This window comes from Pieris napi, chromosome 15 (assembly GCF_905475465.1).
Source record: "Pieris napi chromosome 15, ilPieNapi1.2, whole genome shotgun sequence".
NCBI lineage: Eukaryota > Metazoa > Arthropoda > Insecta > Lepidoptera > Pieridae > Pieris > Pieris napi.
The window spans coordinates 3,992,666-4,011,727 of NC_062248.1; the positions used below are offsets into that span (position 1 = coordinate 3,992,666).

The following is a 19,062-nucleotide window of genomic DNA, read 5'->3' on the forward strand; positions in this document are numbered from 1 at the left end:
CTCAATTGACAACTTTTTTATAGATTATAGAAAGTGCAGAACGGTCAATTGTCAAACCACAGTTAACAAATAAGCTATCGTATAGAGATTTAGCGCGGGTAAGATTCAGGGTGATATTTAAACTATGAATGTCACATATGTGTTCATTATGACTACGCAATAATATACACAATGCCAAATCTTTAAATTTTCAATTAACATGAAATATACAATCACTTTAATAGCTCTTCTGTACCGTCTCGATTTCTGCATATAAATTTAAAATTTAAAATACAATTCATGACTCGGTCTTGAGCACAAATAAAAGTATGTATTAAACTACTAAAAGAATGACCACTATTATGCAAATGCAGTTTCAGAAACCGCATTAACATCTTCCAAATGATTGTATAACAAAGTATGTCCGACAGAGCGTGTTTTCGTAGAATTTCTCAGACATTTCGTCACTTTCACGATCAATTTCTCTCATAACTTTCCACACCCGCTGTTGGGACACCTTTTAAGCATATACCAAAAGATTGGACTGTAAATAATTTTTTTTAGTTATGTATATACATAACTAAAAAAAAATATTTACAGTTGTTTTGGGTTTGTATATACAAACCCAAAAATCTTTGTGAATGAACAGAATAAGATGAGTTGTTCTTGTTATGGAGCCCAGTACTAAATATGTTATTTTTTTTAAGACTAACAAGGTCATCAGCCTTTTGCATCCACACAAAAAATATTTAGAATTTCACGGTAGCCTATCATACAGCATAGGATAAAACGTGCCAACATTTATTTTCTAAACTCCACTTTCATAATATGTATGTTAGAATATTTAACTAGTTTCTAAGCTTTCGTTTCCAGCCAATAAAAAATACTTTTATCGAGACTAAAATACTAAGACTTAACTTTAAATTGAAGTTGATGACGAAAGCAATGAAGGCCATTAATAGATAATAGAGCAGTATTAGCCAGGTCGTTAAGAGTGTGTCTAGCCACTAATGGATTTTTATTATCTGTGTAATTAAGATTTGCTCGTGTCTGTAGTAGATCCAAAAATTGTCGCGTAGAAGTATTAACAAATAAATTAATAAAGTAACAAATGCATGAACGTGGCTGCCCTATGTCTGAGTGAAGGCTTATGGAAATTAATATCAAAAAATGCCAAATTAAAATGCGGTATATCGTACTTCCTTATAGCTTTTTGTGGTCAGCTAACCACCACAATCGAATTTCATAGAAAAGCAATTTGTAGTCTATGAAAATGATTCAATGGAATCATTAGTTAATTAACATAAATGACTTTGATTTCGTTAATGATAATGACATAATTGCGTAATATTATACCCCGAAGTGCGTGAAAAACCTCAAGTTAACTCGGACCAGGTAAACATTTTTTGCTAGCAGGTAAACTTTTAATGATACAAAAAGTGCTTTAAGTTACAAGTTCCTTTAAGAGAAGTTGATTATGGGCCAGGTGTATGGGTAAAAATGAATATTTCATGTTAAGTTATAGAATATAACGCTTATGTTTTGGACATATCAATATTTATCCAACAATAATCTAACACAAAGTTATTTGGGTAAAAGTGGGGATTTTAAGTGAAATGAAATAATATTTAACGTACATAATATGAAAACGATATACGAATAAGCAAATATACTTTTAAGGCGTGATATTTTCTTACGAACAGGTTTGAAAGAAGATATAGCGGATATTTTTAGAACTTTCTCCCAACGGATCGTATTAATTTCTTTTTCATCGGAAATTTTAATGATAAATATTATGTGGCTGTTAATGTCTGTGGTTCAGTAGCGGATTTGTTTAAACCCAAAATTCTTGGGTTCGAATCAGCTAGTATGAGAAATGACTATTCTGCCCCATGCCCCGCAGTGGGGTTACGGGACTTTATTAATACAGTTACATGAATGCACAATATTGTGCTGTTTGTCTGTTTTTAATACGTGCATATTTATGCGTAACGTGACTACTGTAACGGTGAAGATGGCTTTGACTTGAATGTTATTGCTTTAAATTATTGTTAGTTTTGTATTGACACCGATAAAGTATTGTATTATTACAAAGTTTAAATGTAATGTTTATCAGTTATTGTGGTTTGGTAATTATTTTAATGAAGGATAAACTAATGCTTAGTTTTATTAACTTGAGCCTTGAAGCGCAGATTATTTTTTTAAAATTCAAACTACCCCCCAATTAATTTATTGGTTAATATTTTATGCAAATGTTTTTATCTATGCCATACAATTCAATGTATAATATTGTAATACAAATTTACCTGTATATTACTGCGTCTTACTTCCACGTACAACCAGTTATCTGTTGAAAACGCTATTGCCATTAAGGCAGCAGCCACGATAGCTGTAATAGTCGCTATAGACAAAGTTACCGCCGAGCAAGGCATTTCTACAACCTTCAAAAGACTATTTAAGATAAAAAAGAAAAGGAGGTACGCAAACACAATCACAACACAGTAATTCTTGCTTAGTTCACCTAAACAGCATTTTCGTGAACACTTTACGCAACGGGGAACACGACAGCACTCTCACGAAATAATAAAAACTCATATAAATGCGGTCATCGCCTGCAGCGTACCAAGATCGCGCGCGTTACTTCTTTGCCTACTTCGAAGTGACTTGCCTTGCCGCTCTCTTGCGGATGTGAAACTTTAGAAAATGAATAAGCGCACCCAGCGGATGGAATGCGATTTAAAAACCGGTTATATGATACCAGATGTAAAAGGTACAAAGTGTTGCTGTAGTTTAATTTAAATATAATTATAGTTAACCTAACTAGTTTCCCGACTTTTTACTATTTTAATATTTTATTTCTTGGATGATTTATATATTATTAGAACTGTTGTAAATTATCTGATGCGATGATATGATCTAAATACTTTGATAATTGACACCACGACCTATCATTTATCAAATGTCACTGTCAACTGAGAATTTGCGGAATGTATTGTTTGGAATTTTGTTGTTGATATTTTTCGAAACTGTGTTCGAAATACTTGTAAATTATTAAAGATAAATCAAAATCTTAAAATAAAATAGTTGTAAATACTTAAAAAAATATGGCTGAAACTCAAGATTATGAAAAGTATGATCAAATTCTTACATCAATTTTAGAAGGGGAAAAGTCAATTATCGGTTTCCTTTCTGCTATATTTGGCTTTCTAGCCAGACGGTAAGTCCAATAAAGCTAATTTAAAAGAGGTGTTTAATTTATTTAGTTAATTGTGTGTTGTATATTTTCAGAACTGATTTCTACTACACCCCAGAAGGTCCATATGAGAATATGGGGTTTCCACCTGGAGTCGCTGAAGAACTTGTTGTCAAAGTTTTGCGTAAATGTGACCCAAAGAACTGGAAACTATCAGAAGGCGAAGAAAATGATTTAAGCAATGAAATAATGTGTTCAACTGTTGCTCAGGAAGTTGAAATTGTTGATGAACAACAAGATAATTTCAGAGCAAACCCTACACAAGAAACACAACAAAGTGTTATTGATGAGGCAGTTCACAAAGCACCGGAAACAAAGAAGGTTCCAATAATACCAAATGATTATAAACCTCCAGTCATTCCAGTGCAAAATAGTGAATCTTATAATGGAGCAGCGAGAGATAAATATACGTGGTCCCAAACAATTATGGATCTAGGTAACTATTATTTTCTATAACTTCAGAATTCCAATTCACAAATATAATTCATTTAAAGTTTTATTTTAGATGTTATCATAAACCTGCCTGCAAATGTAAGGTCAGCAAAAGACTTGAAAGTCACAATAAATCCTGGAGATATTTCTGTTATAACCAGAAACCAAGATATTATTATAAAAGATTCACTTCCTTTTAAAATTAAAACACTAGAATGCCTTTGGAGTATTAGTGAAGGAAGACTTTTAATTCATTTAGGTAAGTAATATAGCTAATAAGACTTATATATGGTTTAATTTTTTTGTGTATATAAATATAACAGGTATGGTTAGGATTGCGTTGAATTTCAGTATTGAAATTATATTATATTCTTTTTCATTCTACCTTGAATAATTATAGTCGGTATTCAACAATGAATATTACTATACTCAATATAAACTTTACCTTTCAGAAAAAGTGCAAGAGCGTTGGTGGGACAGATTATTAAATAATGAGGAACCAATCAATTTAGACAAAATTGATTGCTCAAGAGCTTTAAATGAATTACCAGAAGATCACATTGCAAAGGTAATTGTTGCTAAATAATTTGTGTTTCCATTGTCTGTACAGCTACTGAAATGGAATTATCATAGAATTAACCTCTCATATTTCATATAAAGCTGAAAATTTACACTGTACAATATTTTAAGGGAAATTATTAATTGCACATCAAATAAATAATCGCATATCAATATATTTTCATCATTTATATGCTTTTTTACATCAATTAAATTACTTCACTACAAATAAACTAAATGTTTAACAAAACAAGTACTGCAGATAATTCGAAAATATACATCAGCATGACATTACTTTTTTCCTCATAATGTGATACAAATAAATTTATTTAGGTATGTACAAAAATGCTTATCATAAATACTGACTGCACAGTAAATTAACCGGAGCGCATGTAGATTACACTTGTTATCATAGCAAAATAACTATCCAAGTAGCATTATATTATTAAGCACCACAAAACTTGCTCATCATATTTGTCGTAATTTTCAAGAAGACATGCTCGGCAAATTGAATAATATCATAGCCACAATTAATTTTTTCATTGCATTTGTCGGGAGTTAACCACATAGATCGCGCGTAAGGGTATATAGAAATATTTCGTCAGTGTAGATCAGGGGTCTCCAAACATGCCAGCCTTAGGGCCATACTGATTACTCAAGTAAGTTCCGAGGGCCAAAACCATTTTATCATTGTTGCCGGTGGTAAAAAGTGAAATAGTCCACTGATGAAAAAAAAAGTCCGAAAAAGAAAAAAAAAATCTCAATTAAGTACATAAATCTTATTAGTATTTCATATGTCATTATCTTGTTATAAGTTATGTTTTTTTCACAAAAACAATAACAATAAGCCTACAACAATGTTATGAGTAGTTAGCCCATGTCCATATCAATGTAGATGCCATATTAATAATTATTCAACATAAAATTAGAATACTTCAGTAAACTAAATTTAGTTTGCTATAAAAAATATGTTCTCTAAAAGGAGTTTTCAAGTATGCTAGCTCTCCGCGGGCCGGACAAAATCTGTCCGTGGGCCAGATGTGGCCCTCGGGCCGTAGTTTGGAGACCCCTGGTGTAGATGGTTGTTTACGCAATCCACGTACATTTGCTTGGGGTTCCTTTGGAAAATCTTAACCACATACATTTATAACTGTACCTTCGATAGAACTGAAAGAGTTCTAGTCTTGCGTATCAATGGGCGAAACTTGACAAAAATGTCAATTTCTTAGAATCTGATTCTGGACAAAATTCCATTTAATCAAGATTGGGAAACTTGCCCACCCAACAAACGGCCTAGATGAATAGAAAATGCACCTGCCCCATTTTTTTAAAAAAAACGGGGACAATCAATGGACTTGCAATCCGACTCAAGTACGTGGCATCACCTGTAGAAGCTAAAAATGTGACTATTAGGCAAAAAAGGTAGCGTAGACGCCCCACGAAAGCAAGACCCGCCTTAATAATCCAATAAAAAGTTATTATTTGTATCTGATTTTATAGTTTTTTGCTGATCTCATTATGTCGTACTTAATAAATAATAAGATGATTATTTGATAGATTATGACCAATAAAAAGTTACTATTTGTATCTCATTTTATATTTTTTTGCTGATCTCATTATGACGTACTTAATATATAATAAGATGATTATAACCAATTAAATGCTGTTTTATTTAGAAAAACTGCTGTAAGTGATATACAAATAGAAGCCATATTAAAAAAAAGAGTTACTAGGTATAATATGCATTAGTATTATTAGCTGTGCAATGGTAAAAAAGCTTTGCTTTAAGATAAATAGCCGTACGCCGCGAACATAAATTATAAACTATTTAGTAATAATTTGAGTTGAGTATTTTGCTGTGCAATCAGTAATTTTGATGGGAATTCGGATTATTATTGCATACAAAAGTATTTTTTTTTTTATTTGCGTTTAAATACTACCCATATTTTAATAGTAGTAATGGCCTAAGTGTTCATACCCCATTTGGGACCTTAAAAGTGTTCACATTTTCAGGGTATGTTTCACAATGTACGGATAAAGTACCAAATAGCTATGCAACACATAAATTATTTGGAAAATAAATTGTGCTATTTGACACTTCATTGGACTCAACTTATGATGGACTTTGTGACGAATAGCGCTATGTGACAGTCGTGAAACGCAACAAGTGTTTATCCTACCAATAAGTAATAAATAGCTAATTTGGAACTTATGTAGTACTTACCCGTACATTGTGAAACAGACCCTAAAAGTGTAATCTCAAATTCTGATAATAAAAAATCTTGGTTGTGCATATGATTTATTTTTGATTTACAGGTAAGAGAATTACAATGGAATCAAGAACAAAAAATGAAAGGACTACCAACTAGTGATGAAATCAGGAATATAGAGCTATTGAAAAAAGCATGGAATAGTCCAGGATCGCCATTTTTAGGCAAGGAATTTGATCCAAATGTTCTTTATAAACCATAAATTAATATAACTGTGTCAGTTTATTGTTTTATTTAAAACCAGATAAGACAATTTTTCCTATACTTTTCTTTTCTTCAATCAGTCTGTGGGCCTCCCGTATGTTGACTGCATTAATAGGAGCAATGACCTTGGTCAAAGTTGACTTTAGTTTTCCATTATCTAACATTTTAGAAACCTCCTCTAATATTTCTGTATGTCTGTGCTTATCATCTGTATTATAAACAATTCTAGTAAACATCATTTCTGAGACAAGAGTAATGCTTTTAGCTTTTAATGGCTTTAAATCCACCAGGCCACTACTGTCAACAACTAGACATATCTTGCCCTGGGGCTTAATAAGCATCATAAGAGTATCCCAGTAGTTGAAGGGATCATAATTCACCAATATAAAATCAACTTCAGATATTTTATTATTTTGTAACTGCTCAACTAAATTTTCTGTGTGATTTAGTACAATATGTGCACCACTCTCTTTTGAGAACTTTATACTTTCCGGCCTAGATGCTGTACCTATAACTTTAAGGCCAAGCTGATTAGCTAACTGACAAGCAACAGAACCTACCCCACCTCCGCTATTTATAATTAAAATTGACTTGCCCTTGTCTTTCTCTGTTATAGATAGTCTGTCAATTAATGATTCATAAGCAGTCACTGATGTCAGTGGCATGGCAGCTGCTTCTTCAAAAGAAAGATTTTTTGGTTTTTGTGCCACATGTATTTCATCCAAAGCAACATATTGAGCATTTGTGCCATTTTTTCTTACATCAGCAGTAAAGAACACTTGATCGTTCACTTTAAACTTTTTAACTGCTTCACCTACTGCACTTATAATGCCTGCCCCATCGAAGCCCAATATTCGTGGTTCTTTCTCTATCAGAGGTTTTGGAGCTCGCAGCTTTGTATCAATTGGGTTAATAGCAGTAGCTTTAACTTCTATTAAAACTTCACTTTGTTTGGGAACAGGAACACTTACCTCCAAATCGATAAGGCTGTTTATATCAGAAATTGGCAAGTACTTCATCAGACCAACAGCTTTCATATTTTTTGTGATATTTGCGGCCATTTTAATGAATAAGTAAGTAACAACTAAAAAAATATAAAGATGACAATATATAACATATTCAATATTATGATAACCCAGCCTGAGCCCTGACGATAAATAATCAACAAGTCATCTTAAAAAATAAACCAGTCACCAGATACCTACTGCTTATCATAACCTGTTGTAAAGTATAAAACATAGAATACATTTTTAAATTTGTTAAATAGATAATGAATCGCAATAATAATCATCAATTCTTATTCTATCATAGTTCAAAAAGTACATATTTTCTATTTTCGTATGTGTTTATTGTGTACGGCATTATTAAAAAGTACATTGACGTATTTTTTTTTTGTTTGTCGCCTTATAAGCCCTAAAAAGTAAAATTTGAACCTAGGAATACCTAGGCCCTAGCAGAAGGTATATAGACTATAGGACTGTATAGGTATAATATACTATATTCTAATATTCTGTGATTTGTGAATGGTTTTATCGTCTGTATTGTCACATTTCAACCTAATAGTATAAAACCAGTGTCAACTGTAAACTTTGACTTTTGTAATCAATGGAAAAGAGAATTTCTTTTGCCTATAAGAATATAAACAAAATTAAAGCATTCTTTATTCCACACAGAAGACTGAAGAATTATCTTAATGCGTCAGTACTCAGTAGTCTTTTCTCTATATTTTCATCTCTCTACAGTCTACATTGTTAACATAATATAACGAACTAATCTTCATCCTTGCGCAATAAATACCTATTTAAATAAGTATTTGAAGTTGTTAGTACTCATTTGCACTATGTTGGCAGCAAATCGCTTACTGTCAATTTTGGAATACAGAATTTACTTTAATTTCCTAACGATAGACGTCACCATAACAAAGATGGCGCTGTACTCAATAATCAAAATTACATAAAATATTATAAGTTACAAACATTTTAATTTATGTCAAAGGTTTAAACCGCAAGGCACAATAAATTTAATTTCAGCATATTATTAAATTTGTTTCATGTTATCCATTGACATGACATATTATTATGTATATAGAATCCGATATTTATATATTTGTTTGATATGCAAACTCAACGAGGCGCTTAAAAACAACAAAGTTTCATTGATAGACTTAGCTTGCGTAAAAATATTATTTTCGATGATTCAACGATTATTTTTTTATAAAATTAAGTGATGACGCTGTTTGCTTTTAAATAGTTATAAACGAATATTTTAAAATTATTTTTATGCATTAAGTTATTCTAAATATAAATATAGCATATAAAAGCATTATTGGATGCATTGTGTTGGGTCAATTACATTCTCACAAGGTCCATTTCATCCGTTCGTTTCAATCACGACAATGAATATGACTTGAGGCAATCAATTTCAATATTAAGGCGGTAAGTACAGGACGTTTAGAACGATTCTAATTTCTTGTATTAATACAGTTATATATTATATAAACACAGTTTGTCCTTTTTACAATTTTCTATGCCTAACGAAAAATAAAAATTTAAAGAAATAGGAAATCGATGAAGATTGTAAAACTCTGGTGTTAACTATTTTGGAGTATTGCGATGAATCCTAGAAAATAAAAACATCTAAATGAGAGAAAATATTCTTGCTAACAGGAAATGTTAGCAAGAATATTTTCTCTCTAAATGCGCTCATAATAAAAAAGGAGCTGGAAAAAATTGAGCATCATTTCATTGTTCCATCTACGAAGTAACAAAAAAATTTACTCATATTAGCTAAATAAAACAAAAATTAAACATTAATGCCAGTCAAAAAGTCAATTGTAAAAATTTGAGCAATTTAGGTTTTTGGTGATTATAAACTGACAATTAAATTGTCCCGTAAACGCCTGTGTATAAACCGCCTTAAGACCTTAGCATAGAACATTTCGCAGTATGCTGAACAAGCACTAAATAGTATTTGTCAGTGTCGTGTCACAGTTGTGTTATAAACGTGTAAATAGAAAGAATTGATGATTAATTTGAATAGTTATGCGAAGAGCGGAAAAATGACGACATTCGGGAGATGGACTATGTTTGAAAGTGGAATGCAAAATGTACAGGTTAGTACTTTTTTAATATTTCAAAAATAGAATGTCACAAGTCTTCGTGTTCTAATTCTTAATTCAAATAACAGCCAGTACCATGTGTTGTAGTAGGATTTTTTTCCTTTAGTTTTCGATTTTCTTAATGGTTTGAACGACTTTTAGTCATTGTTACTATACGAGTAGCTTGACATTTACAATGTAATTTTTTACACGCTTTATATTAGCTTCACCTGTATGTATGTATGAAACCGTCTCCTTCGGACTCGATTTTGACCCACTTTAAACGGACAGATTTTATTCAAATTTTGCGCACCTGTCAAAGATCGATGACAATTCAATAATCCGAAAAAAAAAATTAAAAAATAATATTAAAAAAAAACTAAAACACGCTTTTAAAGCACATGAAACTAAAAAGTGAAAAATAATTCCTAATTTAGGCTGAAAATGGTAATGAACAAAAAATACTGGTATTATTGTGAAAAAGCGTGAGGCGCTCTGTGCCATATTTTTCGTCTATAGAGCAACCCACGCTTTTATTTATTTCTAATAATAAAGCTCTGGTATGATGACGACAACAAACACAACGAAAATTTAATTCGCTTTTATCAATTAACTATGTTTTTTTTGGTTTCATTTATATGAACCAACCATGGAGCACCTTTTAATATTTCAGTTATGCATCTGCAATCACTTTGATACAGATTGCAGCCAGATGTATACAGTTCATCAATATTTATCACCTGGCCGCCGCGAATTAAAAGCACAGAAATAGTTTTTATTTACTCGTCTTTATAATTCGATCATAAACATAAAAAACGAATAAATTTTATTTTATATACCATCCGTCCGCAGCCTCTCGTATTGGCAAGATTTTTTTCGACCATTTCAACAAAAATCATCAAATTTTAGTATATTCATTTAAAATCATAATGTACCATATAAATCATTACGTTCAAAAACCAAACTATATCCGTTAGTTTTTAAATTTTTGAAGTTAATACTTCTTTAGGCGCGTTATGAAAAATTGATGAGAGTGAAATTTTACGATGCGCGCGCACCGTGACACAAAATTAACAGAATGAAGTTGCCCACGGAAGATACTACGGCATTGGACATAATTTAAAAACGTTCGAATAATAATAGAATTTATTTATTTAATTTTTCAAATGTAAACTGAACTTTATAGACTATAATGACTCCTTTTCCAGTCTTTGATTATTTAATTGTAATTAATTATTTACATGCAATCAAAAACTATTTTTAATAATGCCAAAGAAGTATAACTTCTTACGCTAGTACATAAGTACACGCACCATTTTTTTTCGTTCATTCAGACGCTACGGGGGACCTTATGTTATTAATAGATATTAATACTATATCTGCATCACAATTATTATCTGTTTATGTTTGAATATGTATTCAGTTTTTGGCTTTTGTGTATTTCTTTAGATTTTGTATAATAATTAGCTGTAGGAATACTGAAAAGCAAATACATAAATATTTTTTGTACATTAATTGATTTGAATCTGGGATAACTTATGGAACAGATCAAGTTTCATCAAAATTGGTTCAGTAGTATATCAACGCATTTCTGGAAATGTATTTTATAATACTGATTAGAAGTACTAAGTTTTTTTTAAATTACTTTTTGTTATTGTTATTGACGTAATGATATTTACTCATAATGTTTACGGTTACCTATACATACGTAGTTGTAGCAGACAGTCTTGGCCTAATGGCTTCAACGTGCGCCTCTTAACCCTGGGGTCGTTCGTTCGAATCACTGGCGAATGAATGGGCATTCCTTTCTATGAGCGCGATCGCTCTCACGGTGAAAGATAACATCGTAAAGAAATCAGCATGTCTGACATAAAATTGACTCAATATCAGGCAGCGATCCTACCTACGCCGATCAACATCTTGCATATTAGAAATTATCAAACGAAACTGAAAAAGAAATCTGTGGCGAATGGTTGTAGTTTTTCTTTTGTTTCATTAGAGTTCAATAGAGTTGTATGGTATGTTATTATTACCTAAGTAAAAGTTAGTAAACGACTGTGTACACTTAGGTATATTTAAAAAACTATTATTTATTTATTTTAATAAGGCACACTAACGAAACACATATGACATGTGTGCACAACATTTAAAGGGTAGCATTACTATTATAAAAGAGAACAGACATAATACAATAAAAATAAATGACAATAAACTAAAGAAATACAAATATGCAATTTAATTTTTTTATATATTTCTTCTTTGCAATTATTGGTGACGAAACAATGGCTGCAGCATCGTGCGATCATACACGAAGACTGTCATAATGTAATACATCAAAAATATACTTGATAATGCAAATTAAATTTAGTTTCATCAAGAGATACATATATCTATAGCTCCGGGTGAAAAAATTGGTAAGGCTTTTTAATAGTCCACGAGTTTGTTAATTTTATGTGATACTAGTAGATTAGGCCAAGCGTTGCTGTGGCTAAGATTTTTGTTATATTACATAGTAGTAAACTATTCAAGAGAAAAGGCACGAGAACACTAATCCACCATGCTTTTTTGGTGGTTATGCCATTAAATTGTAGCTTATGTGTAACGTTGGTAATTATTTTGATAAGGATCAATACCAAGGTACGAATAAAGAGCCTTTTCTAGCGGTGGTATTTTAATAAAAAAATAATAATAAAGGACGCTTATTGTTACGTAACTATAAAAGATAGAGACATGCTGTCGCGACAATTTTTATAGGTAGGTAGTGATGTGTCCTAAAAATTGTAATACATCATTTTGTTATGTCATTAATAGTTTTCGCAGCGCACACGATTGAAGGAAGTTTTTTGTTTATTTCTTTACACCTTGGGTTAGATTATTCAAGTTTTAGTAAGCATCCCTAATTTGAAATATAGCCTATGTCACTCGGGAATGTAGCTTGCAACGCAACGGTGAAATCGGTCCAGTAGTTTCGGAGCCTATTCATTTCAAACAAACAAAAAATCAAACCTTTCCTCTTTATAATATTATAAGTATAGATATAGATATACATATAATACAATTTTAATGGATGCAGATAATTAGTCAAACGCGTTTCGGCTGAATACACTTCAAGACGAAGACGAGAAAACTCTCGCTGGATCAGTTGAGGTGAGTTCGCTAGTGAAAAAATAATGGATATTTATAGAAAACGGATGTTGCGTGGCCAAATTTCTTTTTGTTCCAAGAATGATTTTACTGTCTTACTTGGTACTGATCTCATAATAATAAAAATGTGTGCGTGTACTAGGTGTGTGTACACCTAGTAAGAAGTGAAACTTCTTTATGACCTTATTTTTCGAAAAATGATCTACTATATGCAACTTAACGAAATTGGTTAAATAAAGTTTAACAAAAGGCTTTTATTATCATAGACATGAATACAAATACAATTATTTCATTTTACCTTATTACTACTAAGATTATTACATAATTTCATTAATTGAAATAGAATTATTAGTATTATTGTTATCGTTATTATATATTTTTGTTATTAATGGCTTCGAATCTCTTCGGATCAACCGTGGTAGGGACAAGAAAAAGATGGCGCGTAACCGAAAAACGTGACGATTTGCTACAAAATTTCTCCCATACGTCGATAAAGAACTTTCATTCCAACGCCGATAAAGAAGTTTGACTTCAAAAAGCAACATGGCGCGTAACGGAAAAATGTTACACTAAATTTTTTTCCAACCCCGATAAAAAAGTTTCACTTCAAAAATACAGCGAACTCGCCTTGTCTTGCCTTGCCCACAAACTAAAAGGCTAAAAACTTTCAAAACTCAGATATTTGCTCATCAATATTCAAGTACAAAATTCCAATATTAATTAGAAGGGTAGGCATGCGTAGGCGCCTCCGAGGCTACAAAGTTAGGTGGTTCGCCCACTTTTCCTTTCCGCCACGTTCACCGTTCCAGATTACGTCATTTGCTACTGCACAATGCCTGGAGCGTAGGCGGTCAAATCTAGCTCACTATGATGCACGGTCCATTCACAAATTCAACACCAGCCTTGCGATTCTGTAACTCACTTTTCGAACTCACACAGCGGTTTTCGCAGCGGCAGTCGCGCCCAAATCAGTCGTGAAGCAGTCATTTTATGATTTGGCATTCTGTCAAAAGTGAGTTACAGAATCGCAAGGCAGACCACGAAAGAACGTATTTAATCTATATATTTATTTATAAAAGATTGCCAACGCTCGGCACTCTGATACATTGGTAAAAGAACAATAAAATACAATTTATAGACAGCAGCAGATGCTCAGCACAGTAACGAACATATAAAAAAAATAAAAAATAAACTATTAAATTATAAGACGATATAAAAGAGCAGTGTTGGCATAGTGGCTTCAGCGTGCGACTCTCATACCTGAGGTCGTAGGTTCGATCCCCGGCTGTGCACCAATGGACTTTCTTTCTACATGCGCATTTAACATTTGCTCGAACGGTGAAGGAAAACATCGTGAGGAAACCGACATGTCTTAGACCCAAAAAGTCGACGGCGTGTGTCTGGCACTGGAGGCTGATCATATCAGATCAGCCTATTAGATTTAAAAATGATCACGAAACAGATTCAGAAATCTGAGGCCATGACCTAAAGAGGTTGTAGCGCCACTGATTTATTTATTTTATTTTTTATTAAATTATAAGAACCAGTAAAACTTAAATTATATATCCATCAACGTTCCTCGGGAAAGATTTAGTGGTTTAGTGCTAAGTATAACTCGCGTATTTAATAATTCTATTTTATTTTAGAACAATTTCTGATGTTTCTACCTTCTGGCTCTGTGATCACGTGTCATTGCAGAACCTGCTTGAACATTTGGACATACAACTCGACTAAAACATAGAAAATATAGTTATTAAATGCATTTGCATTTCCTACGTACAACGCCGAGTGCTACAAACGTTTTAACATATTAAATATATATTACAAAGTTCTTAACGAAATTATAAGTAAACACAGCTAAGTTTTAAGTTAGCTGGCCTAATGAGAAAAAAATTTTTTTTTACTAAAAGCAAAGTTTTGTAATTGACTTTCTTAGTTAATTAACTAATTTTGCAATTCAATTTTTGTCTTCATAATTAAGCCTGATAAAACTTAGGGCCAATCAAATGTTTAACACTTATAGAGGTCAGGCACTCGTGTCCATTAATTACGTGAAATATAAAGACTGCCTTGGCTTCGCAAGACACAAAAGAACGTATTATTTGAAGAATACAAAAGCTTTGCATACTCGAGAATATTAAGAATATCGGGTCTTGTCTACGGCTATTAAGTTTTGAAACAAGGCACGTATTGTTCATATTTGTTCAGGTGTGCATTGTTCGATGTTATGAGTTCAAATGAATGAGCTCTGGCCGGGGAGTTTTGCGTATATTATCTGTAGTACTGCGCATGTGCACTCGATAACCGCACTACGCGTCTGTGGCACGTGTCAGCAAAGGATGAAGGAGGCTGCGTGGTTTGAGATCGTAGTGGGACGTAGAAAACCGTGGGGTGAGCTTGCGCGCGGGTTTGTGATTAAAGCGCTTTTGCCGCTATTACTTTTGAAAGCAAATATTAGCGCTGGATCGTTCTTTTGTATTTGTTCTATATTTATTACTTATTTGTTTAATTTGTTGAAGTATATATGTATTCATAAATTGGGTTGGATGATAAAACTCTCATGATCTATTAAAAATCTAAGGCAAGATATTTTAACGGGAGTTAAATACATATACAAATACGACCTAAAAAACGTATTTTAGATTTGGACTTCGAAGTTTTATCAACTTATAACTATCAATATAAAATCTACTAACAATTAATTTACCATTATCTAGATAAGATGACTTTTATAAAAATGTGATTCATTCGATCGATGGCTATAACAATAAATAACCACTAAAAAGTAAAATCAGTGCTTTAAGAAATTACTCAGCGCTGTTTGCTTAAAGAGTCAACAAAGTTGGGGCTCCGGCGATCGCGGCATAACCCGACTCGACAGTCAAACGCTCGCGCCATCACAGACGGTCGCATCAACCAGTGTTTTTTTATCGTCTATTATCTTACGTATCACGCATTTATCGGCATCGACATAGTTATTTAGTGCACATGAAAATGTTGTGTAGTGGATGTTAAAAACAAGGTGTTGTGTTTCCTGTGACCGTCGCCGGGCGGAGTTGAGGCCGTAGTGGCTTATGGTTCAGGCAGAGGGGAGCGGCCGGCGCCGCTAGGAAAATGTCGATACCCCTCGGCCGGGAGACTGTACTCCCCACGCAGGTGAGTTTTACGCTTTTCTCGCTTTTCCGGAAGTGTAACGCGTAACGTCCGCTACTGATCAAACGTAGCTCGCAGCTTAGTTAATAATAGTTGGTTTTCATTGATCTTTGATTGTCTGTATACATTTTAGTGGTACACAACCCTGGATGACGTATGTGTTAAGTGAGTATCTTAAGGTGTATTTAGCGACTACCACATAATTGTAAAAATTAAATATTTTATTGTGTTAATAGTAAAAATTATCAAAAGATAAAGATAATTTCTGTGAAATCAGATAACGTTATCGTTGGTGATTTGTACTTGTTTAATTGGCCATGACATAATATTATGGCCGTTCCATTTGTGAACGAATCTTGCTTGTATACTTAATATGATAATAATAATTTTAATCTTTGTTACAACGATACATTTTTGAAAAGAATTTCCCCCATACCGTGACTTGAAAATAAAACGCCAAATGTATTAATAGATTTTTTCCTATATTCCTCTAAGTTAGATTTTCTAACAGGTTTTATAACATTTATCAGTAATATAGGCATAATAATTAGCAATACTTACACCGTAGTTTATTCAATCAATAGTGGAAACATTAAACCTACAATCTTATCGGTTTATCGTAAGTGTTTGCAGAAAAATTGCATCACTCAAATAACCTTTTCAAACTCTAGACTTAGGTATAAAACTATTTATGTATGAAATATTTATTTAATATCTAAAATGGTGTCTTTTAATATGTTTTTTGAACGTCTGGTTTTACACAACAGAAACATAAATACTGAGGACCCTGTTGTGTTTATAAACATAAGACAATACATAAATTGTATTTATTGTTACTTGTACTACCTACTTCTAGTATTTGCACCGACACAAAGTTCTGTGCGATCTGCTCTGTACGACTGCCCTTATTATTTAAGGTAGTCTTAAATAATCAAGAAGTATTTCCTAAGGTCCTTCAAGAAAAGAGCATACCAATTCTTTAAAGGCCGGCAACGCACTTGCGAGGCCTCTGGCAATGTGAGTACATGAATAGCGGAATCACTTAACATCAGAACGCTCCCTTAAATAAAAAGCAATACCCTAGTACCTGGTCAATTCTGGATTGGCTGGATATCTATGTTTTGTTATTAACTATCTAACTCTTAACATTAAACCTTCAAGCTACCTAGCCAACCCTAGTTTCAAAGACATAAGAAACTACACATAAGTACTACTTCGAGTAGTTGAACAGACAGTTTTTGTCCTCTCCATGTTCTATGTATTTGGACCCGTAATTCATTTTATAGTCTTAATTTAAACCGAAAATGGCTAAGACAGTATTCGGCGTTACGTTTGAGGCGGCGAGTTCAAGGCTCTATTGATCGTAGGAAGGCGGGTGCAAGGTTGTGCGGCTATTTCGGTTGTAATTTCAGCTTTCTCTGTGTTATTTTAGAAACGTTACTGTTACTATGTTTTCTCGTTTTCTTATGTGAAAGATGGAATTTGGAAGTGCGGTTTCTGTTTATACCGCTAGGAAAAACTAGCTTTCTGTTGTATGTTGTTTGTTTATGAAATAATACTTTACATTTCGATTTAATTACGACGTTAAATTAAATAAAATATTTAGTTTTTATAAAATAACGTTAAAATTTACTAAATAAAATAGTTAAGAGTTTCTCTCGTCCAAAAGTTCTATACAATACTAGCTGATCGGGCATCATTTATAATAAAAAAATAGGGGTTGATCGTAGAGGGGTGAAAGTTAAGGGTTGTATGTATTTTTGTATGTTGAATCATTAAAAAATAGAAATTAAAAATTTTGTCTAAAAAATAAAAATAAAAATTTAGGGGTGGACTACCCCTAACATTTAGGGGGATGAAAAATAGATGTTGGCCGATTCTCATAGATACCGGATAAGCACAAAAAAAATCATCAAAATCGGTCAAGCCGTTTCGGAGGAGTATGGCAACGAAAACTGTGACACGAGAATTTTATATATTAGATTATACACGGTGCGTCCGCGCACATTACACACATCACTCTCAAGTGATTCACTCAAAGGTACTCTTCAGTGAAATGCGGACTTGCTTATTCAGTAATTACAAAGTATGTAACACATTTGATTCAAATCTATATTAGCACATTTTGAAATAAATACGTAAAAGTTTGCTTTTAATGATAAAACAATCTTGATATAAAATCTACTTAGATACTCTGTACATATATTAGTACTTAGAATAGTAGTCTGTGTGTGTCGGGAACACACAGTAGTCGTGCTGAAGGAGCACTGCGTGGCAGTAATGATTAATGCTATTCACAAAAAATATTTAATTTTAATTATTTTCATATGAGATTGATGATGTCAGTATGATTACTGTCGAGCTATAATCACGTAACAGTATGTATTGTCAATCTCAAAAAAACGTAATTGAACTTACAGCTTACCGCAGAGTTCAGTTCATCTGGTACAGTCATTCTTTTCCAAAAATTGAGAATATAACATAAACAAAAATCTTAAAAATAGTCTTCTGGGGAGAAAAATCAAATCAAATCAAAATACGTTTATTCAGTTTAGATGCGTCTTAGCGCATGCTTATGAATGTCAAAAACGTTTACAAACTTCGCGAAAGAGCAAGACTACGCCATCCGTTCGCAAAACTACCAGGAGGCCTTGTTCTGAGAAGAACGGGCAAGAAACTCAGCAAGTTTTACCCTATACATTACAATTATTCAAAGGAAAATGTCATAAACTACAACGTCAAAGTTACATATTTAAAAAAAACTGTTCTGTGATTTACCACATTCACCATTACACACATACTCACAAACCCTTTAAATATAACAAAACAAATTATAATAATATCACTAGAACTATTGCCACGCGTTTTTGTCTTCTAGCTAGTCTTATTAACCTATTATATTATTAACCTTTACACATTAATGTTTTTTTAATATGTGTTTCGAATCTGTTCAAAGGCAGTTCTAATGTTTC

At 32.5% G+C, this 19,062-nt stretch overlaps 4 protein-coding genes across 7 annotated transcripts in view; 2 read left to right on the forward strand and 2 right to left on the reverse strand.

The window, feature by feature from the left end:
• The window catches only part of LOC125056860, a 36,925-nt gene extending 34,256 nt beyond the window's left edge, over positions 1-2,669 (reverse strand). For both annotated transcript variants that reach the window (XM_047660177.1, XM_047660178.1), the window contains exon 1: positions 2,286-2,669. In XM_047660177.1, the coding sequence (XP_047516133.1) occupies positions 2,286-2,411 (126 nt within the window). In that variant the 5' untranslated portion in view covers positions 2,412-2,669. The remainder of the gene's footprint in view (positions 1-2,285) is intronic.
• Positions 2,670-2,939: 270 nt separating this feature from the next.
• On the forward strand, positions 2,940-6,710 carry LOC125056859 (nudC domain-containing protein 3). The gene is made up of 5 exons (XM_047660176.1): positions 2,940-3,196; positions 3,268-3,668; positions 3,738-3,923; positions 4,117-4,232; positions 6,539-6,710. The coding sequence occupies exons 1-5, from the start codon at positions 3,084-3,086 to the stop codon at positions 6,692-6,694; spliced, it is 972 nt and encodes a 323-aa protein (XP_047516132.1). The 5' UTR covers positions 2,940-3,083; the 3' UTR covers positions 6,695-6,710.
• Positions 6,509-8,062, reverse strand: LOC125056858 (zinc-type alcohol dehydrogenase-like protein SERP1785). The gene has a single exon (XM_047660175.1). The coding sequence runs from the start codon at positions 7,755-7,757 to the stop codon at positions 6,723-6,725; it is 1,035 nt and encodes a 344-aa protein (XP_047516131.1). The 5' UTR covers positions 7,758-8,062; the 3' UTR covers positions 6,509-6,722.
• A 1,604-nt stretch (positions 8,063-9,666) lies between these two features.
• LOC125056382 (breast cancer anti-estrogen resistance protein 1) overlaps positions 9,667-19,062 on the forward strand; it is a 90,533-nt gene continuing 81,137 nt past the window's right edge. The window contains exon 1 of one of the 3 annotated variants that reach the window (XM_047659427.1): positions 9,667-9,808. In XM_047659427.1, the coding sequence (XP_047515383.1) occupies positions 9,719-9,808 (90 nt within the window). In that variant the 5' untranslated portion in view covers positions 9,667-9,718. Of the gene's footprint in view, positions 9,809-15,694; positions 16,094-19,062 lie in introns of those variants that run through there. The other 2 variants (XM_047659429.1, XM_047659428.1) reach the window with 2 other exon arrangements.

Coding starts and splice junctions, on each gene's coding strand:
- LOC125056858 (XM_047660175.1), bottom strand. CDS start 7,757: ATGGCCGCAAATATCACAAAAAATATGAAAGCTGTTGGTCTGATGAAG.
- LOC125056859 (XM_047660176.1), top strand. CDS start 3,084: ATGGCTGAAACTCAAGATTATGAAAAGTATGATCAAATTCTTACATCA. Junction 3,669..3,737: donor CCAAACAATTATGGATCTAG/GTAACTATTATT, acceptor GTTTTATTTTAG/ATGTTATCATAAACCTGCCT. Junction 3,924..4,116: donor AAGACTTTTAATTCATTTAG/GTAAGTAATATA, acceptor TTTACCTTTCAG/AAAAAGTGCAAGAGCGTTGG.